The sequence below is a fragment of the Watersipora subatra genome, chromosome 7 (assembly GCF_963576615.1).
Source record: "Watersipora subatra chromosome 7, tzWatSuba1.1, whole genome shotgun sequence".
In the NCBI taxonomy this organism is placed as follows: domain Eukaryota; kingdom Metazoa; phylum Bryozoa; class Gymnolaemata; order Cheilostomatida; family Watersiporidae; genus Watersipora; species Watersipora subatra.
In genome coordinates, this window is record NC_088714.1 from 55613851 (window position 1) to 55640750 (window position 26900).

The following is a 26900-nucleotide window of genomic DNA, read 5'->3' on the forward strand; positions in this document are numbered from 1 at the left end:
CTAATGACCTGATAGTCAGAGCTACTCTCTTTAAGATAATATAAAATGGTCTCATTTACCATCTGAATACCATCATACATTCCAGATATATGCTCCTGTCGACAATGTTCATAATCTCCAGCTGGAACTACATTAAATACACCATAACTAGTATGGTGTGTTTTATAGCCCTTCAGGTACTTGATTTTATAATACTAATTAATTTTTATCTAATAATTTTTGAATTTCGAGTGGCGCTCCCGCAATGCATCGGAGCTCATAACTCCACTTTCAATGCTCTTTGACGACCAATTTTTTTTGCAAATTGTTGAGAACCTATGAATCTGTGCAAGTATTATTTATACAACATTGTCAATTACCTTTATCAATTAGGAAAATACAATTGAAAATGGTGTATAAAAAAAATTAATAGCTTCAACGAATTGAGACTTTTGCTGGAAAGCATTTGCAAGCTATCTGCATAGAAAAAATATCAGCTTGTAGAGAAATTTCTCAGCTTTCCTATGCATATTAATTTATGTAACTATCAGAATTGTGATGTAAGTTACTGCAGTTGCTATGCAGTCATGCCGAAGGCTCAAATCGCCCTAGTATTTGCCTCCGTACACTGGTATTTTCCCGGCCGTAAGCGCGCCGTAGCCAAAGAACATGCATTAGTATATATAAAGCAGGTAATGTCTGTAGATACCAACACTATACTATTTAAAGATATCAGAATAGTATTCTCATGCTCTAGATTGGTGATCACAGAAAAATAATTTTTATGTATTAACCCTTTGACCAGGTATAAGCCCCCCAAAAACAACCGAGACTCGTGTAATTTATTTTCGAAAATTCAATAAAATCGATATTTTATGAACATGCATAGCTCAAATCTTAAATTTAGTTCAATGAACAAAATTTTTTGTACATATACATTTATTCACATATCTACTACTCAAAAAAAATTACAACCATGTGCAATTGTCCCTGTATGAAATGCTTGGAAGCATCTTTTTCGGTAGAGTCAAATGCTATAACGTAGCCGTGCGAGCCACCATAACGATCGTTTTCTCTGCATATTCCAAGTATATTATAAGTCCAAAAAAGTTTACATCACTTCTATCATTTGAATTAATTTCATTCTGATCAGACAAAAAATCACTAACGATCGCAGGATAAAATAATCTTTTATTTTACCGTTTTGAAAGTTGAGCCGATGTTGACTGGTTTTTCCAACTTTTAATCTTTTCCAAGGAATCGCGATTTGTTTAGCTTTTAGCACAAAGCAACGCCTCTCAGATAATCGTTTCATATTGTAAATCATTGACTGATATCTTGTTGATGATATTTAAAACTTACTAGTGTTCATATCCTTTGTTTAACGTTACTAGACGACAGCTTTATAAACGTCTACCAAAATAGACATAAATGTCGTTTCCCCACGCAACCGGTAAACGACATTCTGGTCGTTTCCCCTGTCAAAGGGTTAACATGATACAAATATAAAACTTGTTAGCCTGTATGTGGCTTACATCTTCAACCTACCTGCTTCCATAGAGAGCTTGATATCCGCCAATGCTCGACCATCTTCCTAACATAAATAAAGACAACTGGTTAAAAACGAAATTCAATGCAAAAATTTTAAAAAGTTGTTAGTTCAGGTTGAAAAAATTAAACCAAATAAGTGAGGAAGTATCTTAACATCTATTTACATACAAGATATACAGATGTGCTAAATCTGCTGGGAATAGTTATTGTTTCACATACCTTTATACTTGCCAATAATTCTTTACGGTATGTGGAAGGATTTAAAGACATATCACCATCTTTTCTATTTTCTAGCTCAAACGATTCAACATATCGTTGCGCATGCTGAAAATATTAATAACATTATAAAAATGGAGATTCTTAGAATTATTCTTTAATAAGTTTACAACAACAAAAATGTGCCAAATATCTAGAAAGTTCAAGATTATTGCATAACCCCCTACAAGGAAACACACTAATTTTGCTGAAAAAACATTGTGGTTAACAGTGAAAATTGACAGAATAGGACTAGGTTCCTTAGTAATAGTTAATGTGTAGATAAATAATCCAACCAGACGTTTCCTACTGATAATTGTTGAAGTCTTGAGACCTCTATGAATGAGAGTGTCACTCACCTTGATAACATACAGTCCACAGCTTCACCTTGGTAACATACAGTCCACAGCTTACACAATCTTTCTGTTGCATAGCCGCCATCTCACTATCTGTCACAGCATAATCAGCAAACCTCTTATCAACAGAAATAAGCTTCCTGCAAATATTGTTGCTAACAGTGAGTTTTTGGATTAAACCATTTATGCTAGAATGCAAAGGCAATAACTGTTGCTTTTTGTAAGATTTACCGACAAACCTAGTGAAGAATTTCATGCTCACCTTTTTTCAATGGTCTGTTGTCCTTTGTAAGAAAGAGAGTCCATTGAATGAATTTTTCTAAGTTTCCTATCTACCAGCTGCAAACAGAGTACCATATACAACTTGTATATAAAGCTATGCAAGCTAATGTAAGTTGCATGTTAAAGATACACGCAGAGCAAGTATTCCCGTGCCTACAAAACAGTTATCTTATTCAAGTTACACGCTATATAAACGATGTGCTGTTTTAAATTTTTAAAACAATTATAATAACTATGCACAGCCATGCAACACTAATTGTTCTCAAAATTAATATCTTGACATAGTCTTTTAGTATAAAAGTGCAGCATAAGAATACTAACCATTAGGGAGTAGTGAATTCGCTCAGAATCATGTCTTGGTACTATAATAATGTCAGCAGGCTGGTCTAATGCGTTAGTGAGACTATCATGGATTAGTAGAGCAAGAAACTGAAAATAAACATTTGATAAAGATTAAAAAAAGTTAACGAATAATACAATATGGCAAAATCTTTTCTGCTCCGTTGAGCGTTGCATAATAAGTTTATAAAATATATATTTTGTTGATGTAGCAAAAATTATGATAAAATTAATCCCATGATGAACTTTTACCGCTGATTAAATGAAATAGAGATATTTTGACAGCATCACGTCACATCAACTTCAGATCACAACCTCAGAAAGACATACCTTGATTGTTGATTTCGACTTGGAAATCGCCAGTTTTATGCCAACATTTACCACCTAAAATAAGTAAAATAAAATCTAAAACTTGGTCCAATATTTCCAAGGAAAATTACAATTAGAAATTAACCGGACTGCACTAGAAGACACTGTTGCAACACAAACTGTCATCAAGAACATAGTTGCTTATAAAACATCTGTCTAGGATCTATTTTTAGCAGCGTAACAGAGCAGTAAACCTTTTTGGTATTTTTTCAATGTATTATGTTTTTGTCACTCGTTTATATATACCTTATATTTCTAGTATTTAGAATAAATCTAGGCATTTTCAGCACCAGCAAAACACCAGTAACCATTCTTTAATGCCAGTAATCATTCTTATTTTTTAAGAAGAGTTTTGACTGCAAGCATGCAGCACGATGCTGGCCCTACGATGCCGCTCGCTTTAGAAATGCAAAAAAGAAACAAATATTGCCCCCTAGAGCAGGACGTTTAACACTGATGTCAAAGGTTTTTTAAAAGCTATACAAAACTATTTTCTTACGTCCATGGTACTACTGATTACATATAATCGCCAACACAGCTACACAGTTTTCAAACCGAGTTAGGAACTGCGGTCTAGAAACTCACAAATCGTTATCTTTTTTAGATCTGACCAAGCATCGGACTAACGTGAAGCATTTATCACACCTACCCACTACGGTAGTTTATAAGTTCTAATTATGTTTTGTGTTTATGATTTATTTTTTGTATGATTATTTCATGATAGTATCAAAAATATAATTTAGTTGCGATACACTACCAGATTTGTATATAATATAGGGTCATATCCAAGTCTTGAGCGTTGCTGCAAAAAGTGGCTGACGGTACTTCACTACACAGTTGAATACTAAATGAATGTATAGTATAATTAAAGTACAAACTAATGTTTCTATAACTCAAGAATAGTATCAAGTCTTTGCACTCGCATGGGTATGCAAAAAGGGATGACATTAATGATCATAAGTACCTGACACCCGGGCGCATATTGATGGGGAACACGCTGTTGGGTTCGGCTTTGCGGGCACGTCTCGGGCTTGCCCGTCGTACGTGTTCTTCGATCTGTGACGGTCTCGCAATTTTGTCTAGGGCTATTGCCAGGAGCCAGCCACCGCGGATGGTGGCTGGCGATAGCACTGGCAATATTTACATGTTGTTTAAATTATCTTGCCTGCATGTACAGGTTTTTTTTATTGAGAATATGTTTAATTTTAAAGTATTTTCCCAATATAACAAAAAAGTAACTAACATATGGAATAGACCGAAAGAAAATGCTACTGTTGCTGCGCCTCGCGGTCAAAAACATGGAAATTTATTTTATAGTCGAGACTACGTACGGCTCTGTTACAACGTGGGTGATTGCGAAGCCCTGTATTGCATTGTGGGTTCAACGTCTAAAGGCGTCATTGGCTGAACGCATAAAATACAAATATCTATTGGATATGCTCGTAGCCACATTTGCTTACTAGCGTGTTGCGCTGGAATGGTATCTTAGATACTACGACGAGGCGTTGCTAGGCTTTTGTAACAACCGTGTAAACACATCGTTTCGTCGCTTCAAAAGTGTTGGCGCAGCCAATTCAGTCGTCGCCATATCTCTTCTAGTCGGTTGTAATAAGGTTTTTAGTATACTTTTTATAATGGGTGACGTACCTCCTCCTTCCGAACCAGTTTCAAAAGAAATTGAGTTTATGAATGCCAAATCCTACCTTCTGACAAGAAGCAATAAGACAGGAGGAAATTTGTAAGTTCAACTGTAGTCATAGTTTAGCACGCATATTGTTTTTACGCATTACCTACGCCTCGCTTTCAACGTGTTTCTGCATAACTTCGGTTTTTTAATTCATTGTCAAGCTGGAAAGTGTTGTTTTTAACTTGAATTCCTAATTCCAGTTGATTATTTTTCCACGGATGTTCTTAGAAGGAATAAACGGATGAGGGAACTCCTATATTATTAAAAAGCCTCTTTTTCTCGTTTTTGTGTAACGAATGTTACATTTCAGTTTTTTTCTAAAAACAGTTATGAAATGGTTTCACAAAAATCTCTTCTAGTTCTCGAAAAAAAATGAGCAGTAATATACTTAGCTTCCTATTGCAGGTAATTAAAGACATTGACTTTGTTTTATATGATAATAGTGTTTAGCTCCATTAATATCAGAATTTAATCTGTCCCACAGATCAGCAATAATTTAATGATATTTAAAAGTCAGATTGTGAGTTATTTAGCCTCGGGTGTTTTTTTTTGTCTACTGCAGTGCAATAAGAATAGCAGCTTCTCAGAATTTTACAAGTTCCCAACTAACTTTTTGAAACACAAAAACACAGACTAATATTTATATATCTAGTGTGAATATCATAACAAAGTATATTGTTGTAGATATGACCACTTGAGCAAGGTGCTGACAAAGGTGCTTGATGAAAGACCTAACGATGTCGTAGATATATTTGAAGATATTAGCAAAGAAACCAAACGATCACAGTTTGTATCTGATGTTGATACTGTTCAAGACAAAATCGACCGATCAACAGAAGTTGCTCTTTGTCAAATACAAGAAAAACTCTTCAAGGTGTATATCAGTTGACTAACATTAATACTAAATAACGAATCAAATAAATAATCAGTTATAATGAAATAAATAATAAAAAACCAATCTTATTTGATATCAACAATGATCAATTATGGTGATTTAGAAAGGAGACGGAGAAGAAGAGGTAGAAGCGCAGGAAGAAGATGTCGACACTCCTCTCCCAAATCTCATGGAGTTGTCTTTCTATTTTGAACAAGCTGGAATTGGGATGAACAGAGAAGAGTGTTACAGAATGTGGCTAGCTTTGAAAAGTTTGGTTGACAACCACTTGCTGCAGCATGTCAGGTACTATCCTACGTCTTATATAGTATGTTTGTTATGCACCCTTGCGTTGACCTAAAAATTGAGGCTCACAACAGCATGATTAGACCAACTGTAGTGTCATTCTTTGATATTGTTGTGTAGGTTGTGGGGTAAAATATTAGGAACAGAACAGAATTATTACATCGCAGAGGTGGAGTATCGAGAAGGAGAGGAAGATGAAGAGGAAGAAGAGGAAGAGGTGAGATTTGTTTAATTACATAAAACCACTGTTGGCAACTTTGATAAAAATTATTTGTTTTTTACCTTGTTACAAGCTACTTCATTTTTTTTTACAGCTTTTGCTTTTTCAACGGCTGCAGGTAGTAGCTGCTTCGTCGTGATGCCCTATTCTTTGTATTATATTTAATCCTTAAACATATGACCTTGACCTGACTTTCATTTACTTCTTTTTATTTTTGTATGTTTTCTAACATTTTTGAGCATGTTATTAGAATAAAGCTGTATAATCGCATCATCAAATTATATTGTCTTTGCCATTTCTACTTGCGTTTTAATCAACAGGCAGAGCCAGAACAGGAAGAAGAGACAACCGAAAAAGAGGAAGGAGACGATGATGAAGAAACGGAAGAAGATGACACTCCAAAGCCGGCATGGAAACCACCTCCGGTAACTCCAAAAGAAGAGGCCAGAACAGGCGCCAACAAAAAAACATACTTCGTTTGCAATGAACGTAAGTTTTTCTGTACAAAAATGAGCTTGATGATAAATAAAGTTCACCCAAAGTTGTATAGGAATCAAGCTAAGTGAAGTTTAATTTGTAGAATTTTTTTGTCTATGGGCAAGCTCTGACTGTATTGACAAATATCTGTAGGATAGATTGCTGAATAAATTTTGATAACTGTTGTAGAATAATATTTAGAAAATAGTTTTAGGTTTTGTTCCATTTACGGCGGCCAACTTGTAAGTTAAACATATAAGTTAAGAAAGCAAGCGAAACTGTGAATATTTTTGAACATAAAAGAGTCTGGTAAATAAGATGAACAAAAATATCAGAGAAACTTTATTTCAATTGTTCTGATACCAATTAGCTCTCCAAAAGCTGTCTTACATTATTGACATATGTGTATCCAATATTACAATAAAGCAAAATTAATGTTAAACGATAGACAACAATTTAAAAAATAGCAGCTGGTTTTATAGTAAGAATAACAGGTTGAAATGTTGCACTTTTTGTAGGAAACATTTATGATCTATTAACAAGAATACACTGTTACGTTGAAATTATTATAACTCGTATTTCGCAGTAGGTAAAATCGAATTTGTAAAGTTGTTTATTTGGACTGTCTTTAGCTGGCAAACCTTGGAAGAAGCTGCCAAACGTCACTCCTCAACAGCTGAGTGTTGCAAGAAAAATTAAAAAGTTTCTAACCGGTCGCCTAGATTCACCCGTCGTGAGTTATCCTCCCTTCCCTGGAAATGAATCCAACTACCTCAGAGCGCAGATTGCTAGAATCAGGTAAGGATAGTTTTAGGTAAGTAAGTTATGTATGTACTACTGCTGGACTGTATTTCTGATCTCTTATTCTCTCTTGTAAGTCGACCTCTTTAAAATGATGGATGTTCACTATAATTTAATTTGCTATAATTTGCTATTATTATAAACTGTTAATCAAAAAATAAATATAGCTTCAGTTGGTTTATGAACCTATGAGTAGTTACAAAAACAAAGAGATGTGTAAATATATGGTCCAGCGTTCTCTTGTACATAGAGCGCCGCAGCTATTTTCTTAATAAAGTGTTGAGCTGTAAATCTATTTCCTGTTGACAGCGCGGGCACACATGTCTTCCCTTATGACTACTACCATTTTATCTGTTTCTTGTTGACAGCGCAGGCACATATGTCTCCCCTCATGACTACTACTAGTTTATTTGTTTCTTGTTGACAGCGTGGGCACACATGTCTTCCCTTATGACTACTACCATTTTATCTGTTTCTTGTTGACAGCGTGGGCACACATGTCTTCCCTCATGACTACTACCATTTTATCTGTTTCTTGTTGACAGCGCGGGCACATCTGTCTCTCCTCATGACTATTACTAGTTTATGTGTTTCCTGTTGACAGCGCAGGCACACATTTCTCCCCTCATGACTACTACTTCATCTGTTTCCTGTTGACAGCGCAGGCACACATGTCTCCCTTCATTACTACTACTAGTTTATCTGTTTCCTGTTGACAGCGCAGGCACACATGTCTCTCCTCATGACTACTACCAGTTTGATGCCGAAGAAGAGGAGGAAGAAGAGGAGACACAGAGAGATAACTTTGTAGAAAACCTTGACTTTGAAGGAATTCCCGTGAGAGATCTTTGTGATCCAACACTGCAGAACTGGGTGCACCATGTGCAGCACATTCTACCGCAGGTGTGATTAAAGTTTGGCTGGAATCATTCGTTGATAATCAAAATTATGGCCTCTTACCATTCTAATAATTAACTAAAAAAGTTTCATATGCCTGATATTTTGAACAGGGTAGGTGCACGTGGTGGAACCCTGTACAGACAAACGAAGATGACTTTGAGGAGGAAAGTCAAGAGGAGGAAAAAGAGGAAGTGGACGAACCAGAACCAGAGGTCGGACCACCACTACTCACACCACTGAGTGAGGATGCTGAGATAGACAGCATGCCTCCATGGACAGCCAAACTTTCTACTAATATAATTCCTCAATACGCCATAGCAGTGCTGAAGAGTAACCTCTGGCCAGGAGCTTATGCCTTCTGCTTCGAAAAGTATGCTTAGTAATTCCAGGCCTTTTGATTGCAAGTTTAATAATTTCCTAACCATCTATACATGAAATAACTATAAATATTATTAAATTTTCCATCAAAATTCATGTAAATTGTATCATGCATGAGCTCATTGCTTATAAGGTTAGAAGCATTGTCATTGCGACCAACAAAAGGAGCGCACAAATAGAAATATAGCGAGTATGATTGCAAATCTTAACTAATTGCTGCAATCAGTTGCAATTTTGTTATCTAACTTAATTAGCGGTATATTAAGTTGTAGCTATATACATGTATCTCACAGTTTTATAGCACCGATATTCAGTAAATTTGTATTGTGCTAATGCTTTACACAAGCCAGGTTAATATGTACTCACTATTTTTTATTTAAATAATGGTATTTGATTGGTTGTAATATCTATACTGGTTGTATGTCGACTAACTAAATTCTGAATCTAAAGCTCTTTTTCAACTTTCTTAAATATTAGTTTCAAAATAATTATTGTATTGACTCATTTGTGCTTTAAGGAAACTTTCAACCGCATAATGTGGGTTTGTTGCAAAAAGGTTAACCAATGATATGCAATAAATGAAAAAGTGCATCAAATAAACACCAAAATGGTGAACTTTGCTGATGTTATGAGAGCCTGTACTAATATCAGCCCACCTGAATATGTCTTTCTTCCTCTTAAATAACAACCCCGTTGCGTTAAATACTCAAGTACATGTAGATGTAAGTCAAGTAAATGTAACTTGTACGCTTTTACTTTTTTAGGAAGTTTGAGAACGTATATTTCGGTTGGGGTCACAAATATTCAGCAGAAAATTTCAACCCAACTCCGGTGCCCGCTATCATGGAGGAGTTCCCGAGTGGTCCAGAGATAACAGAAGTTGAAGATCCTACCCCTGAGGAAGAGGCAGCATTGAGAGCGGCGCAAGCTGATGCTGCTGAGGCAGCCGAAGAGATTGAAGAGGAAGAAGGAGAGGAAGAAGAAGATGATGGCTAGACCACTTGCAAATTTACACTATACTCTGTACATAATATCAGACATAATATTAAAGTGCGCTCTCTCTTAATAATAGTTATTTGACATTATCAAAGATCTGATCTTTTTTCAAATTATATAAAAATGCATGATTTTTATTGAAGAGTTGGTGTTGTTGCATAATAGCCACAGTTTAGATGTGTCATCAGTTAGTAGGTTGATTAGTTAGCTGGTCGGTTGGTTAGTTGCTTAGATAGCTAGTTGGTTGGTTCTCTCGATGGTTTGCCAGAACTGAACTGAAATCAAAGGGTTCACTTTCACTCCTCAGTCGCTGAATCCTTCAAGTACTTAAGTCAAGTGGGCAACTACCAAGACTTTTCATTGGTTGGCTTTTTACATTAGTAATAATTTTAATAGATGAAACTAGCGGCACCTAAGTTGGAAGTAAATTAAAGGCCTAGCGTAATGCCAGATTCCATATTAAAGGAGAACAAAGCTCAAGTACATAAGAAATGCTTCTTTCTCTGCTGATTTACTCCTAGGCTAGCTAGATTGGAATATAAAATATATAGTTTTGGTATATAAAGATGTATAACTAAGGTATGTACATGTATATAAAAGAAGATAAGTGAGGGATATAAAGGTATACAACTAAGGTATATGAAGATACACAACAGAAATGTATAAAAGCACTAAAAGTCTGGATAAGGCTTCCGGTAAGATCCGTCGGTGTAAGAAACAAGCTGTAGCTTTTATGCTCCCACGAAGGAGAGCGAGAGTATCTAGTTTGAACTGGTTGTGGCCATTTAGCTTTAAACTAAAAGCTTTATGTATTGCTTTAGAGCATATCTAATACCGTAAAACTGCCATGCCAGTAAAACTGCCACTGCCATGAATGCCATGCGCTCTATTTTTCAACCCTTTTCCTATAGTGGCACTCTATTAGAGGTGGTGTTCTATTAGAGGTGGCGTTCAAATAAAGGTTTTATGGTACGTGCTTTTCAAGAATATTGTCACTAAATAGTGGAACCACTACATGTGAGGTTCCCTTCATTTATCAAAGTTTGACAAAAGTTAAACCACAAAAAATGGTAGACCTAACCTAGCTTAAGTACATTTCAGGGAAGAAAAATATGTACAAGCCGTCGTGTATGCACCCTCTTATTCAACTCATAGACATATTTTTCTAAAAATAAAACGGTTGGGTGGTCTTGCTTGGTCTTTTTGACATATTTTACCATACTATGTTATAGCTAGATGCATATTTAGTATTGGAATTGTCAGCCCTCTTTTTAAAGTGGTGCTTTACAAATTCAAACAGCTGCCTTACACAATAGAGCCTTTTGGTCAGTAACTTCTTTATATATTTTAAAATTAGTCATTTTGGCTCAAGCCTAATTATGCAAATACACAAATAGATCAGCTGTATTTTTTATGTTTAAAAAGCTTGGAAAGGTAAACGTTAATTGCGAATACACAGGCCCTTAGAGCTTAGCAATAACTGCAAGATAAGGTTGACCACGCGAGTTAGAGATAACACTAGTTAAGCCACATTAAACAAACATGGCATCCAAGCACAGATATGAAAGAAGCTGTTGCCTAACAACACAAAACACATCACACAACATATTCATAGCGTCAGGTGGAGAGAGAGTAAGTTTCGATTTTTATTCTATAACATGGCTGAAGTTGAAGCTGATGATCCTTGCTCTAAGGAGTTGGAGTTCCAAAGTGCTAAGGCATACCTACTCACCAGAAGTTCCAAATCTGGGGGCAGTCTGTAAGTTGATACTATCTAACAACATTTTTAGTTATATATGTAACTTAAAAGTTTGTGGAGTCAGACCGGTTTGCCTTTTGGAACTTGTAGTTACCTGAGGCTTTCCTAACACAGCAGCAAAATGAGATTCTATGTAGTTCTTGGTTATCTTGCAACGAGTTCAGAATAAAACTAGAAGAATGCCCAAAACTAAGTTTATTTTCAATAATATAGCCTGCAGGTTGCTGTTTAAGAGTCTGGTTCACCAGCCATACGGAGTTTTAAAACCAAATCTTTTTGTTGACATGACAAAAGGTACAAAGCATATGGGTGTAAAATTTGGACAGAATTGAGCAAAAAATGTGGAAACGCATAGCATTTAGATGAACTAACAGTCACACACCACATCGCTTGCACAACACAACCACATCGCTTGCACAACACAACCACATCGTTTGCACAACACAACCACAGCGCTTGCACAATTCAACCACATCACTTGCACAACACAACCACATCGCTTGCACAACACAACCACATTGCATGCACAACTCAACCACATCGCTTGCACAACACACCACATCACTTGCACAACACAACCACATCGCTTGCACAACACACCACATCGCTTGCGCAACACAACCACATCGCTTGCACAACACAACCACATGGCTTGCACAACACACCACATCGCTTGCACAACACAACCACATCGCTTGCACGACACACAAAGATAAAGTGGGTTTTATTAGATTTAGGTTTTATATAGATTTCATATACAGAGATATAATGCATCATGTATTCTATGTCATATTTTCATATATATTATGTCATATTCGAAATGTTTGGAAAATTTCTTTTTCTAGCAAAAATCTTGAAATTTTATAGAACCATTCAGTTGAGCTAACGAGCCAGAATTATTTTTAGATTTTATGATTTTTTTAACCTTTCAACATTTGGCTTCACAAGGAAAACAATCATCATTATTAGCTATTTTCTATTTAATTTAACATAGATATGAACATTTGAGCAAGGTGATCTCCAATGTACTCGGTGAGCGGCCCAATGACGCTTTAGATGTATTCGAAGATGTCAGTCGAGAAGTAAAACGAAAAACATTTTGTGGAGAAGACACTTTGAGAGATAAGATGGACATATCCACAGAGGTTGCTTTTAGTCAGATTCAGGAGAAATTATACAAGGTGAGACAATTTAAAATATTTGCTAAATTTGCTTTCATTCAGATTCAAGAAAAATTATACACCTTACGACAATCTAAAATATTCACTGAAATTACTTTTGGTCAGATCCAAGAGAAATTATACAAGGTGAAACAATTTGAAATTATAAATAAATTTTTAACTTTTGCATCTTCATCTTTAAATGGCATTTGACATTTTTTTTAGCTAGAATTTTTTTTTAGGTAAAAGAGAATTATGAAGCTCTAGGTTTTTAACAGTCGGTGGAAAGTTGTTAATATGATCAGTGGAGCTGCTTTTATGTGCAAAACTAGGCTTTAACGTGTTAACTAATTGAAGGCTGTTCGCGTAAATTTGAGAATAACCAGTACAGAGATGAACCTTTTACATTAATGAGCTTGACATTAAAGTTGTATCACCAGCCATTGGTAGCTTTTCTCCTCCAACCATAGTCTCCATAGCTAATGGGGGAATATATCACTATATTACCCTATTAGGTAATAAGAGACTATATTACGTTAAACAGAAAATGAATTAGTGATCCAATAAGAAGTAAGAAGAATCTAGTAAGAAGGGTTAATGCGCACACAAAACTGATAGCAGAGGTTCTCATAACATACTGGAGAGGCTGTGCTTAGCTCCCTATCCATTAGTACCTAAAATATAAGAACATTTAGAATATATTTAGAACATATTAGAATCGGTATTAAGACGGTATTCTTTTGCTAATTCAGTCAGTAATTATGATAGTAACTCATGAATACAACTTTTGCCTTTTTCTTGTCCTTGCTTGATATACATGTACATGGCGTAATGACATAATAGTTTGCAATTTAATAGGCTTATAAATGTTCTTTCACATACTTAATCATTTTCTTCTTGTTCGTTTGCCATAAATAAGGTGTTTTCAAATTTCTGCTAACTGTACGTTATTTTGCACAAGACAGGCAGCATGATGAATATAAGTGGACTTGAAATAATTCTCATTACTGGATATGTCAAAAACTCCATTACCTGAATTAGTAATGTAGTAAATTTGCTAAGGAGTAACAGTAGCCTAGTGTCTAGAGCTCTTGACCTCTTGGCAAAAGGTTAGGGTTCAGTTTCAAAAAGGTTACTGGTGATAGCAAAATGGGCATCTCACTTCTTTCTCTCTCTCTCTCCCACCCCCTCATCTCTCCTAGACCATTCCGCCCCTCACTCCTACTCCCTCTTTCTCTCTCCAGCTCTCTTTCTCCTTTCTTATCTTTTTCTTCTTCCCTTTCTTTCTTGTCTTCACTCTTCCTCGCTTTCTTTTGGTTTTGTTTTCTGGCTATTTCTCTCTCTTACAAATAAACAAAACGGAATTGTCTTGGTAAACAAAAAGGTGTGGTACTTGTTTGTAAATGTCAATATTTATCTATCTTTGCTTTAGCACTTGTGAGTGTACATAGATTGTAATCTTATATTCATAAGTGAATGAAAGAGTAACTTGGATCTATGCACAGTTCCTTAATCTAGCCAATCTTTTGTAGAACAACACAGTTGAAGAGGAGCCAGAACTGAGCCAGGACGATGAAGTGGAGACTCCTCTCCCCAACATCATGGAGTTGTCTTACTATTTTGAGCAGGCTGGAGTTGGGATGAACAGAGAGGAGTTTTTCAAAATATGGCTAGCGCTGAAACAGCTAGTGGATACGCACCCGCTAGAACATGTCAGGTGTGAGACATAGACTATTTTCTAGTAGATGTCTGTTGACACTATCTGGTTAAGTTTCCGATATACATGTAAAACGGTTTAGATGCAGTGTCTATAATACTCAAAGACAAGTCTAGCCTCACTCATAATTTAGCTTGTAGCGGGCACCGAATTGTCAAAGAATTTAATTGCTACAAGATGAGCATCAAAAAAGTGATACTTGAAAATTAACTTTTCACCATTTTTATTGCATGCTATAGTTGGTATAAAACTTCAGACTGCATTGTCTCTAAAAGTCTGGTTTTATAGCAAAGTTACCGAGTTTTATCGAAAAACTTTGAAAGCTTTATAAAATATTTTGTGACTTTACATTATTCCGAAGATCAACAGAATATAATAACTGCATAATTTATTAAATATCTCCAATCCAAATTGAAAAACAGCCTGTTTAGTTATAAGAAACTTCAGTTTTGTGCGATAAAAAAAATCTAATTTTTATAATTAATAAATTTTAAAATGTCAGGTGATGATGAAATGCACTCTCTTTATCATGGAAATTACTAAAACTAAAACTTCTACTAAAACTTGTTGACAAAATGAAATAGTAGAGCTTTGCTTTGACTGCTTCTTTTAGTAGGACGAGAGCTTTTAAAGTTGATATCTATTATTTGGTGTTGGTTTAAGGTTTTGGGGGAAGATTCTAGGTACAGAACAGAACTACTATGTAGCAGAGGTTGAGTTCAGGCATGGGGAGGAGGAGGAACAAGAATCTGAGGTAGGGCTCAGTTTGTCAATCAATAGATTTCATCGTAAACTACACGACCAGATTTGCTTTTGTTGGCATTTGCCGGCAAGGTTGTGGCAGAATTTAAAGTAAATGAATAATTAATTGGTTGTTTGAAACTACACTAATAATTAAATTAATTAATTTTAGGTTTGGAAACTTGCATTAACTGCTAAATTAATAAACTATTTTTTGTGTAAGCAATAAATTATCAAATTAGTTTGAAAATTAATTACACCAATGATCAAATTAATTTTGGTACAATCTAAATTAAATTGATACATTGGTTTAACAAATGAATCTTCTGATAGTTATATTATTAAATTATGTGTTAAATTATCAAATTGTTGCTGAAATATTTACATTAATAATTAAATCATCTAATTTCTGTAATAACTAAATTGTGTATTGAGTTATCAAATCAGCTTGGAAAACATTTATATTAAAAATTAAATTAACAAATTAAATTTTCTTGAATTAAATTATGCATTACATTGACCACAACCCGGATGGCTAGTGAAATAAAGTTAAGACCAAGATAAATGTTTTATATAACAGAGTTGTAGAAACTCATTGAACCTTGGCTGGTCTAGAACGTTCTACAGCACGTCTTGTTCAGATGATCTACATAATTGTTGAAAATTTGGTGATGCAGTTCTTTTCAATTCTTGTCTATCCAATCGTTTGCATTTCTTTAAAAGTTTCATTCCATCAAGATTCAAAAAACAGAATAACTGAGACTATTAAATTGTATATATTAATCACTTTCATGTACATAGTCTTTAAAAGTTATGTGGGTGTCGGTAATGTACCCATTGGAGAAATTTGACGATTCTGCAGTTGATTTTATGTTCAGAGTAACTTTGTAGCAATAAGTGTTTTTATTCGGCGTGTATCTGTTTACCTTAGGCCTTCGTTTAGTTTGGTTATTTGGTAATCTAATGGGTAAACACATTTGTTTTCTTGAAAGGTGTGATTATACATTTTGGGTAAATATTCTCAATCTTACATGTGTCTTCACAGGATAGAAGCTCTTGACACGTTGAATAAGCCATATACCATAAAGGGCCCAATAATCTATAAATACATAGCCTAGCTTTTCGTGATCAATCTTTTGTTATATAGAAACCTATAACAGCTTTGTGTTTATAGAGTACTCCGCTAGTATATAATACATATGTTATATATAGTATAGTATTCCAAAGTAGTGTGTTAAAGCTGCCAAATAGTGCTCAATGAGTGATCAGAGCTTAAATATAAAATTTATCCATGTAAAACCTTAGATAAAAACAACTTCATTACTATTAGTTTCATGTCTGTTACGCAGACAATCATCAGATAAAATTGTTTTGGTCCAACTGAGTTATATATAAGGAAGGTGTAATTACTATAACGACTGATAGCTATGTAATTGCATTTCGTAGTGTGTATTTAGCAGAATGTCGGCATGTGGAAGCTAGCTCATTACGCTTGTTGAGTGAGCTCATTTCTGGCTTTGTGAGGATGATATACTTTTCTGATATGCATAGGTTACAACGCTTGGTGGCTGGGTCGTATGGCCTTGCGTGTTGAATGATTTTCCATTTAATCGTATATGGTGTGTTCAGGCCTTTTAGCTGCCAGATGTAGTTACTAAGCTCTGTGGCAGATTGCTTGTCCTGGTGCCTGAAAGATGATATGTGGCCGCTGAATCGTGTCTTAAAGGAATTTTCTGTGAGGCCAATATAACTTTCTGTAGGTTTGCTACCGTCGTCTGCGGTGACTACAGCTTGGTAAATGAGCGACTTGCTAAGACAGTTTCCTTCGAGAGGGCATTCATTTGGTGCGCGACAGTTGCATGTTTTGTTGTTTGCTGGGTGCGTCGAGGCGTTGTTCAAAAGCTTCTTATTGTGATTGTTGATGGTTTGTTTGATGTTAGGCATGCAGCTGTAGCCAATCTTTGTGTTGTTTCTATTAAATAGCTTTCTTAGAGGGTGATTGCTCGGAAAAGATTTATTTAATATTTTGATGAATGTCTGACCGATGTTATTTGCCACGTTTCTGCTATATGGTGGGTTGAACCATGTGATTTTTCTTCGTCGCCTGTGTTGTTTAGTTGGTGTAGTGGTTTCATGGGGTGTGAATTTCAGCTGGTGTGTATATCCGCTTGTTGCCAATGCCTGCTGGTACGGTGGTGCTGCTCGGTTGAACTCACTAGCATCGGATGAGATTGCTGATAGTCGGTGGTTGATTGCTTGAGGTAGCTGCTTTATAATGCAGGGTGGGTGGTTGGATTGAGTGTGGATGTATGACGGGATGTTATTGGGTTTGTTGTACGGTGAGTATTTCCCAGTTGTTAGGTCGAATGTGACGTCTAGGAAGTGTGTCACTTTTTTGTTGGTTTCGGCTGTGATGTTTAGTCCGTGCTTCTTGAATATAAGGCAGAGGTCTTTTTTTAGTTTTTCGGCTTGGCGGGGTGTAGATCTTGTTACTGCTAAACCGTCATCTCTATACAGTCCTAGGTTGATGCTGTGCTTTTTACTGATCTCGTGTAGTAAGAATGAGCCAATTAATTCACACGTTTCTGCTCCGTCGTAACTCCCCATTGTCACGTCAAAATGGGAGTTTTCTCCCTTTTTGCCCCACGTTGTATTTCCGTTGAATAACACTGATTGTTTGGTGTGCATGATGATGTCTGTGTCCTCAGGTGTAATGTTATCGTAGTTCGATGCAAATTTCAATGCTGATTGGAGGAGTTCGGCTGAGATAGAGCACCGTACAACAAACCCAATAACATCTATATTATACACACCAGCTGATATACACACCAGCTGAAATTCACACCCCATGAAACCACTACACCAACTAAACAACACAGGCGACGAAGAAAAATCACATGGTTCAACCCACCATATAGCAGAAACGTGGCAAATAACATCGGTCAGACATTCATCAAAATATTAAATAAATCTTTTCCGAGCAATCACCCTCTAAGAAAGCTATTTAATAGAAACAACACAAAGATTGGCTACAGCTGCATGCCTAACATCAAACAAACCATCAACAATCACAATAAGAAGCTTTTGAACAACGCCTCGACGCACCCAGCAAACAACAAAACATGCAACTGTCGCGCACCAAATGAATGCCCTCTCGAAGGAAACTGTCTTAGCAAGTCGCTCATTTACCAAGCTGTAGTCACCGCAGACGACGGTAGCAAACCTACAGAAAGTTATATTGGCCTCACAGAAAATTCCTTTAAGACACGATTCAGCGGCCACATATCATCTTTCAGGCACCAGGACAAGCAATCTGCCACAGAGCTTAGTAACTACATCTGGCAGCTAAAAGGCCTGAACACACCATATACGATTAAATGGAAAATCATTCAACACGCAAGGCCATACGACCCAGCCACCAAGCGTTGTAACCTATGCATATCAGAAAAGTATATCATCCTCACAAAGCCAGAAATGAGCTCACTCAACAAGCGTAATGAGCTAGCTTCCACATGCCGACATTCTGCTAAATACACACTACGAAATGCAATTACATAGCTATCAGTCGTTATAGTAATTACACCTTCCTTATATATAACTCAGTTGGACCAAAACAATTTTATCTGATGATTGTCTGCGTAACAGACATGAAACTAATAGTAATGAAGTTGTTTTTTATCTAAGGTTTTACATGAATAAATTTTATATATAGTATAGTATAATATATATGATAGATAATCATATATAATACATATACTATATTTTACCAGTATATATAATATAAAGTATATATACTATATTATATATATACTGCTATATATACTATATATAGAAAATAACTAGATTGTTTAAATAGGTTAATGGTACTTATCTTGGTGTATGCACTAGTCAGCTGGAGACCGGTAGTGACTCGAGAGGGAAACGTCAACCTGGAAAACATGAGTATAATTAAGGTATTCCAACACCTTGATTATTTAAAACATCTCACCAATTTTAGAGTGTAAAGTGCAGTTAGCAGAAGGCCTGAGTATTAAACCATATGCATAATATATATAATATTATTATATAAATATAAAACACTTCAATAAAGATATTCAGAATATCCCATTAACTATCCATAATTTAAACTGAAACTAAACTAAAGCCTGTTACTTACACGAGCCTGTAAGTCCTCGGCGCTTAGCTGAGCAGCAACGTGATTGAATTCAGCCCTTCAGTTTCAAAGTCTGCATACTGCAAGTATTCACTTATAATAAGTGTATAATAAATAGGATAATTTATGCAGTAGGACCTAGTGGTAGACTTCAAGCTCATAGTAATATGCGTATAGCATAGGTTGTTGGTTGTCAGCCGAACATATTAATATTCGAAATATCAATATCTTCCGAATATTGATACTCGGAATCAATGTTTCGAATATAATAAGATAAAATATAAGACACAGCCAAATGTTTTATTCATATGACTCATGTAAATAACTGCAGCTAATACACTATACAATGCTATATTGTAATGCTACCTCTGTAATCACGAGATGTATGGCAGTTATCTCTGTGATTACAGAAACTATATATATGCGCTATCAGTGGGATCACTGAATTAGCAGCCATCTTTGTTTTTGTATCATTCTTTTCTACCAACTCAGCTATTCAGCAGATGATTGTGGGATCAAAAAGTATATAGCAACCATCAGTATGATCACAAGCTGTGTATGATAGCAGATATTAGTGTGATCACAAGGTACATACGCAGCAGATATTAGTGTGATCACAAGGTAAATACGCAGCAGACATTAGTGTGATCACAAGGTACATACGCAGCAGACATTAGTGTGATCACAAGGTACATACACAGCAGATATTAGTGTGATCACAAGGTACATATGCAGCAGACATTAGTGTGATCATAGTGTTCATGACCAGCTTTGATGTGATCACAGGGTGAAGCAGAACAACAGGAAGAGGAGGCAAGTGATGGCAGCGAAACAGAGGATGAAGGATCACAACATTTTGATGAAGTTCCTAAACCAGCCTGGCAGCCTTCACAACTGACACCCCCTGAAGAACCAAAATCTGGGGCTAACAAGAAAACCTATTTTGTCTGCAATGACCGTAAGCTCGGCATTTTTCTACAATTTTCACAACTTTTACATGGAAGTTATCTATTCACTCTGTACACAAATGCATTACATTCTGTAAATTTTAATATAACAATAATTATATTTTACAACGGTGCAGATAATTACATATTAAAAATACCAAACCCTTGGGCTATGAAAGAGAAGTTAGCTCAAAGAGTTTGTGGTTGAACAGCACTCAGAGTCATTAATCTTTTAGGCTTGACTGCTGTCGCACCCTTCACTTTGTTTCATGCAATCCTGAACACTGAGATTATAATGATGTAAAAATATGTAGAAAAAGTATTTTAATCATTTATGTGCTAACACAGAAATTATCAATTAGTTTATGTTGACTTGATTAAAATAATCAAAACTACTTGAAAGCACTTGATGCAAGAGGCTTTAATATTTTTTCATCTCTTTTGCATGTCTCTCTGAAGCATTTCTGCTTCAGTCCTAAATAATAAAAATTTATCACAAAGATCTTTACAAATTTGCTTATGAATACTTTTATCAGCTGTGCATAACTGAGGGTAATTCAAGAATGAGTTCCAAACAATAACCAATCTTTTCATTGCGGCTCAAACTATCCCTCTGTTTTAAACATGTGGGTCCGCAAGCTAGGCTTGAGAACGAGTACGGTAAGCCTTGTTCTTACACGGAAGCCTATGTGGTCATCTTTCCAAATACAGTGGATGTTTACATGCGATAGATGATCTTATTTTCATTGCAGCCGGGAAGCCATGGAGAAAACTTCCAAACGTTACACCGCAACAAATAACAGTGGCGCGACAAATTAAGAAATTCTTTACAGGCAGATTAGATGCTTATATTGTGAGTTATCCTCCTTTTCCAGGAAATGAATCCAACTATCTCCGAGCACAGATTGCTAGGATCAGGTGTGTACCAAGGCACATTGTAATATATGAGAAAAAGCTGAAGCGATTCTTTAAAAATTCTCATAGTTCTAAAGGCAGAGGTCAGGTCTAAAACAGTTGTTTTGTAAAACCATTTTAGCACATATAGATGACATAAATGTTAATGACCTTGACATTGCACATTTTTATAGAGTTTCTGGGCAATCACTCATGCCAGTAAGGCGAAACGTAAATGACTGCTGCTTGTTTATCGGCTCGTTGAAATTGGGTCACTAAACAATACATTTAAAGCATTTTCACAAAGTGTTCGTGAGTCAAGGATCTTTGAATTCTGCTACTTTGACAATGTTTGCTTTTCAACATTGGTCAGAGTTTAAGAAAAGTATTGTGATCTTTTAAAACTTGGAGTTGTCTACACTACTTTGTTTACACGGTCTCTTAAAGCATTGGGAGTTCATTAATCAGCATGTGTAATGACAACTAAAGCTTTTATCAATAAATACATAACCTTACTCTTAGCAATTAAATTTTCTGTAATGAAGCATTTTAAAAGCATACTTTTTCGTGTTAATATATATAAACCATTTTGATTTAATCTCCAGACAACCAACTGTTCATTTGGACTCAGCAGTAATGCACAAAGTGGCGTGAGAGGACAAACCCTAGAGATGATGTCAAAAATCTGCATCAGTATTTAAAGTGCATGTCTTGCACCATTCAATTGTGCACTAGCTGTTAAACCCCGCTTGGCACACCGTAGTGTGGTTTAATCTATCAGATTGCTAAACCAAAGAAAGCATTGGGAGGATATACTATATAATGAGAAGGCCAATTAGTTTGTCATATTAACTTCAAATACTCCAATAATTAGAGATGCAGCTTTATCTTATCCCTGCAAAAGTTCCCAGCTTTAGGAATAGAACTCAATGATTGATGCCTGACTTCGCTGACTTCCTGTTGTAGTGCAGGCACCCACATCTCACCCCTTGACTTTTACCAGTTTAACGAGGACGATATGTCGGATGTCGATGAGGAACAGCTAGAAAATTTTGTAGAGAATTTAGATTTTGAAGAGATCTCAGTGAAGAACCTGTGTGATCCTTCACTTGGAAACTGGGTTCACCATGAGCAGCATATTCTGCCTCAGGTAACTACTTGTGTTCACTGATATTATGGTACCAAGGCTATTCTGTTAATTTTCGTTATTTTTGCTTTATTTACACTTCTAAAAAAATCATCTTACTTAACATCATTAGGTATCGCATGTCTTGTTTTGCTGGTAAGTGCCCATGCTTTTGAAACAGGAGTTGCCTTCACTCTAATGTTTGAAAAGCAACATTGAGTAAACAGTATACACTGTCCAGTACTACACTCATGCTTTAAATGTAGCATGTGAGCTTCAAAGGTCCTACAGACTTCAGCTATTAGTTTCTTCTGCTTGTTTTCACCTTGAGTATCTCATCAAAATTACAACACTTGATATATTCCCAAAATGGAATTGTTTGCCCCACGGAATAATACCGCGTTTATGGGTGAGCCTCTGAAAGTCACACCGGTTTCACAAGGTGATCCTGCTAAATAATACAGTGTCAGCTAAAGCCAGAGGTCTAAAAATACATATAAAAATAGATATAAAAAAGTAAAAATGTAACTATAAAAGCTTTAGTTATTTTCAAATAGTTTTGTATCGCACTGCAACATTCCAACATTTGAACTACTACCGGTATATACTTTGTAGCTGACCCATTTAAAGGTATATTACATTATTGTACACTCTGTTGTAGCTGCCCCATTCACAGGTATATTACATTATTGTACACTCTGTTGTAGCTGACCCATTTACAGGTATATTACATTATTGTACACTCTGTTGTAGCTGACCAATTAAAGGTATATTACATTATTGTACACTCTGCTGTAGCTGACCCATTCACAGGTATATTACATTATTGTACACTCGGTGACTTGTTTGCCCTCTTCAACCGTATCACTGCGTAGAGCAATGATATGAATTTATTTAAAACTGCATATATAGACTGATGCTTTCCAGACTCTACTGACCAACCACACATGCTGATAATTTTTTATACAAAATCGCTTTTTAGTTATGAATGAAGTTATATGTTGAAAAGTATTTTTCAAGTTATTCCATCTTAATTGGCCCCAAAAAACTTTTCAGATGATAGGTTAATCAATACGACAATAGATTAGCTAAATTTAGCAATGAAGCTATTATGCTTATCAAAAAATGTTGTCTAACATCACGACTTATCAGTTCTGGTATAAGTATCCAAAACTATTAACAAGAGCAAATGTTTCAATTACTCACGAAAAAATTGTCCAATAAAATGCTTGGCGCTAATAAAATTAGCCACTGAGGTGTGAAAAGTTCAAAAGTATTTTGAACAACCATCAACATGTTGGGCCTCATTCTAGTAATCTTGGAAGTGGATAATGAGCCCATCCGTACCGCACCAGTGTAGCCATCCGGCCTTCACCTTTACCGCATATGTTACTGCAATTTGTTAAAGGTTGACTTGCAACAAAATTCACATTACAGTTATTTGGTATCAAAAGATTCTGTTGTGTTGTAGGTGCAAAATATGTGGAAATGTGATTACAAGCTCTTAAAAGTTCAAAAACAAACAGTTAATCGCAGCCACACGAGACCGTCGTAGTTTGGATTCTCTTTCCAAAACAGCTCAAATGGGACGTAGTTGTTACAATATGGTTTCTGTTTACACTTTCATGCAACCTCATTTGTCGAAATATTTTCACAAATATACTTCACGCATTCAATAGAACCATGTCTATTGTTCTTACGCGTCTATTTTATCATCATTGTAATGCTGTCACTTTTAGCACTGATATCTTATTACTTACCGTAAAAATTCATTTAATTTTTTAATCTTAGCTCGAAGGAGTACATATCATTGTCTGATAGTCATGACGAGCCTGTTGGTCACCTGTGATAATCGAAAAGTGCTGCAGAAATTATTTGCGAAGTATTGGGTCACATGATCAGATTACGACTTGACGATTAGATCAAGCCGAAACAAAACTGTAAAGTAGCGAGCATCTATATTTGATACGGAGTCTACGGTAAAACCCGAAGTGTTTGTCATAAACTAGTGCTACGATAAGTTTTACAATGAGCTTTTTATTGGCCTTCTAATTCAGGTGAGAACATCACGTGACAAAACAATAACCAAATGTAATGACTATATACGTCAGAGAAATAAAGAGATTCCAATCTACGGCTGCTTTTCGTTTTTGAGCTTTTAAGAGCTTGTAATCACATTTCCACATATTTGGCACCTACAACACAACAGAGTAAGACATGGTGAATATTTTGATACCAAATAACTGTAATGTGAATTTTGTTGCACGCCAACCTTTAAAGCTTTACGCATAAAAATCTTTTGGTCAGGGTCGATGTGTGTGGTGGAATCCCGTGGGAGAGACAGAAGAGGAGGAAAGTGATGACGATGAAGCGAAGGAGGAACAAATGGATGAACCAGAACCTGAAGTGGGACCACCACTACTCACACCACTGAGTGAGGATGCTGAGATAGACGGCATGCCTCCATGGACAGCTAAACCTTCTACCAACATAATTCCTCAATACGCCATAGCAGTGCTGAAGAGTAACCTCTGGCCAGGAGCTTATGCCTTTGCTCATGCCAAGTATGTAACAGTTACAATAATAAGAGCCGTGTTAGTCCGTCTATTCGAAGCCACACTAAGAGCGTTAGAAAAAGTTTGCCAGACCCAGAAATCGAACTCGTATATTCTGTTTTGAATACAAGTTGGCTACTATCTGCACCACTCGACCACCTTGCTGCATGAAAAAAAGTGGAGCCCATAGTTATTTTCATCTATGGAGCCCATAGTTATCATCTTTTATGGCGCATTAGACCGCCAGTGTGTAACATAATTATTAATTGTTAACACAATATTGTTGATATGTATGCCTATATAAAATAAAATACATGTAGCCTAACAATAAACTAATTTCATAATGGCTTACATGAAAAGCGAAAGTGTACTGAATCGTAAATGTTGATTTTTAAACAAGTCATAAACAGGTATAATAAGAAAAGGTTAATTAAAAGTCTTTAAATGAATAATAGTGTATTATAATTTCTGAGTGATCACCAGGTGTGCTGAGAAAGCACAGGAAATATGTACAGTATCTGCATGCAGTATTTTTTTCAGCCTGCGACTGTTGCTTCAGTAAGATGGATAGACAAATTATATATATAGCAAAGATTTGGAGATTTCACCTAAATTTTCCGTTTATGACTTCGAAAAATGTGTAAAACCAATTGTTCAATTAATTTAAATAATGTTGTTTTGTCTATCAATACAAAAAAGTGATCATTAAGGTGCCATTTTTAAGACCTTCGCATGAATAGTTTTAACAGAAAATTAATAATTTTTAACTACAAGAACTGCATTTCTTAGTTCAGAGTAGTAAACTTTTATTTTGTTTGAAGCAAAACAATTTATTTCTGGTTTTTTCTCACTCAGAAATTTTGAGAATCTCTACATTGGCTGGGGTCATAAATACTCCGAATTCAGTCCGGCAGCCGTGGAGCCCCCGATGCAGGAGTATGAAAGTGGGACTGAGGTTACAGAAATAGAAGACCCTTCAACAGAAGAGGAGAAGGCTGTGGCAGACTTAAAGGCGGAGGAGCACGAAGCCGAGGAGATGGGGGAGCACGACCAAGATGAGGACGATTAGCTATAATACCACTCAACCAAATTAAGTGAAGAAACTTTTAAAGAACCCACACAAACTATAAGCAAATTTAATTAGAAATTCCGGTATTTTTTATCATTTGCGATTGTTTTACATGTTTGAGGTGATCTGACTGCCAGGTTGTTTCAAAATTCAAATCGACAAAACTTGATCGCAGTTAAAACACTCAAAAAATGTTCAAAATACTCAGAAAAAAATACAGGCGAAATCACCTCATTAGTTGACATCATTTCGATAGTCGATATCGGCTATTGCATTCAAGTTGCAGTGTTACACGTCTCTATTCGGTTGGTTTGTTTGCAACTATAGGCATCATTATCACACTTTTACTTGATCTGAGCGTTTCAATTGCGAACAACTTTTATCAATTTTAATCTTGAAACATCCTGGCAGTCAGATCACCTCAAAAATTAAAAACAATCACAAATGATAGAAAAATAGCGATATTTTCTAATAAAATGTACTAATATTTTGTGTAATTTATTATTAAAGCGCAGCTAGTTCCTAAAATCTGTTTCTACTAGCTCGTGGAGCAAATAAGTTGACACAACAGATATAAAGATTGATCAAGACCAAAAACAAGACCAATTGGTCAGTCAGTTCTCCAGAGATCATCAGCTCATAAAACTTTTTAGAGCTAAGATAGATTTTGGGTCTACACATATTGTGAAGTATTGCTGGAAAACGGGCAGCTTTAGACATTGATGTGTAGTTTTTGCTCATCAAACATTGAAGTATAATATTGTTTCATTACTTTTTGTGTTTTTTTGGAATAAAAAACAATTTTATTACGAATTCATTAATAAGTCTTTGATCCTTTAGCCAGCCGTGATTGGTCAGACAATTTTTTGTTTGAATTACATTTATGGCAGCAGTAATAATTAAAACAACAGACATACTACAATAAGATAAAGAATGTACTATAAGAGCAGTAAAACAACATTCAAATCATAAACAATATTTCAACCGCAGTAATACGAGAAATGTCACT

The 26900-nt window shown here is 35.7% G+C and overlaps 2 protein-coding genes across 3 annotated transcripts in view; both read left to right on the forward strand.

Moving 5' to 3' along the window:
• Positions 1 to 9912, forward strand: part of LOC137401013 (radial spoke head protein 6 homolog A-like) — a 54669-nt gene extending 44757 nt beyond the window's left edge. The window contains exons 1-9 of one of the 2 annotated variants that reach the window (XM_068087354.1): positions 4658 to 4869; positions 5503 to 5692; positions 5817 to 5998; positions 6119 to 6215; positions 6539 to 6707; positions 7328 to 7493; positions 8216 to 8399; positions 8507 to 8766; positions 9539 to 9912. In XM_068087354.1, the coding sequence (XP_067943455.1) occupies positions 4766 to 4869; positions 5503 to 5692; positions 5817 to 5998; positions 6119 to 6215; positions 6539 to 6707; positions 7328 to 7493; positions 8216 to 8399; positions 8507 to 8766; positions 9539 to 9770 (1584 nt within the window). In that variant the 5' untranslated portion in view covers positions 4658 to 4765 and the 3' untranslated portion in view covers positions 9771 to 9912. Of the gene's footprint in view, positions 1 to 4657; positions 4870 to 5502; positions 5693 to 5816; positions 5999 to 6118; positions 6216 to 6538; positions 6708 to 7327; positions 7494 to 8215; positions 8400 to 8506; positions 8767 to 9538 lie in introns of those variants that run through there. The other variant, XM_068087355.1, reaches the window with a different exon arrangement.
• A 1508-nt stretch (positions 9913 to 11420) lies between these two features.
• Positions 11421 to 26708, forward strand: LOC137401014 (radial spoke head protein 4 homolog A-like). The gene is made up of 9 exons (XM_068087356.1): positions 11421 to 11529; positions 12524 to 12710; positions 14222 to 14406; positions 15070 to 15160; positions 20087 to 20258; positions 21000 to 21165; positions 22108 to 22291; positions 24575 to 24831; positions 25678 to 26708. Exons 1-9 carry the CDS (start codon positions 11429 to 11431, stop codon positions 25889 to 25891), a joined length of 1557 nt encoding a protein of 518 aa, XP_067943457.1. The 5' UTR covers positions 11421 to 11428; the 3' UTR covers positions 25892 to 26708.
• Positions 26709 to 26900: the final 192 nt, after the last annotated feature.

Coding starts and splice junctions, on each gene's coding strand:
- LOC137401014 (XM_068087356.1), top strand. CDS start 11,429: ATGGCTGAAGTTGAAGCTGATGATCCTTGCTCTAAGGAGTTGGAGTTC. Junction 21,166..22,107: donor GCACAGATTGCTAGGATCAG/GTGTGTACCAAG, acceptor TTCCTGTTGTAG/TGCAGGCACCCACATCTCAC. Junction 24,832..25,677: donor TATGCCTTTGCTCATGCCAA/GTATGTAACAGT, acceptor TTTCTCACTCAG/AAATTTTGAGAATCTCTACA.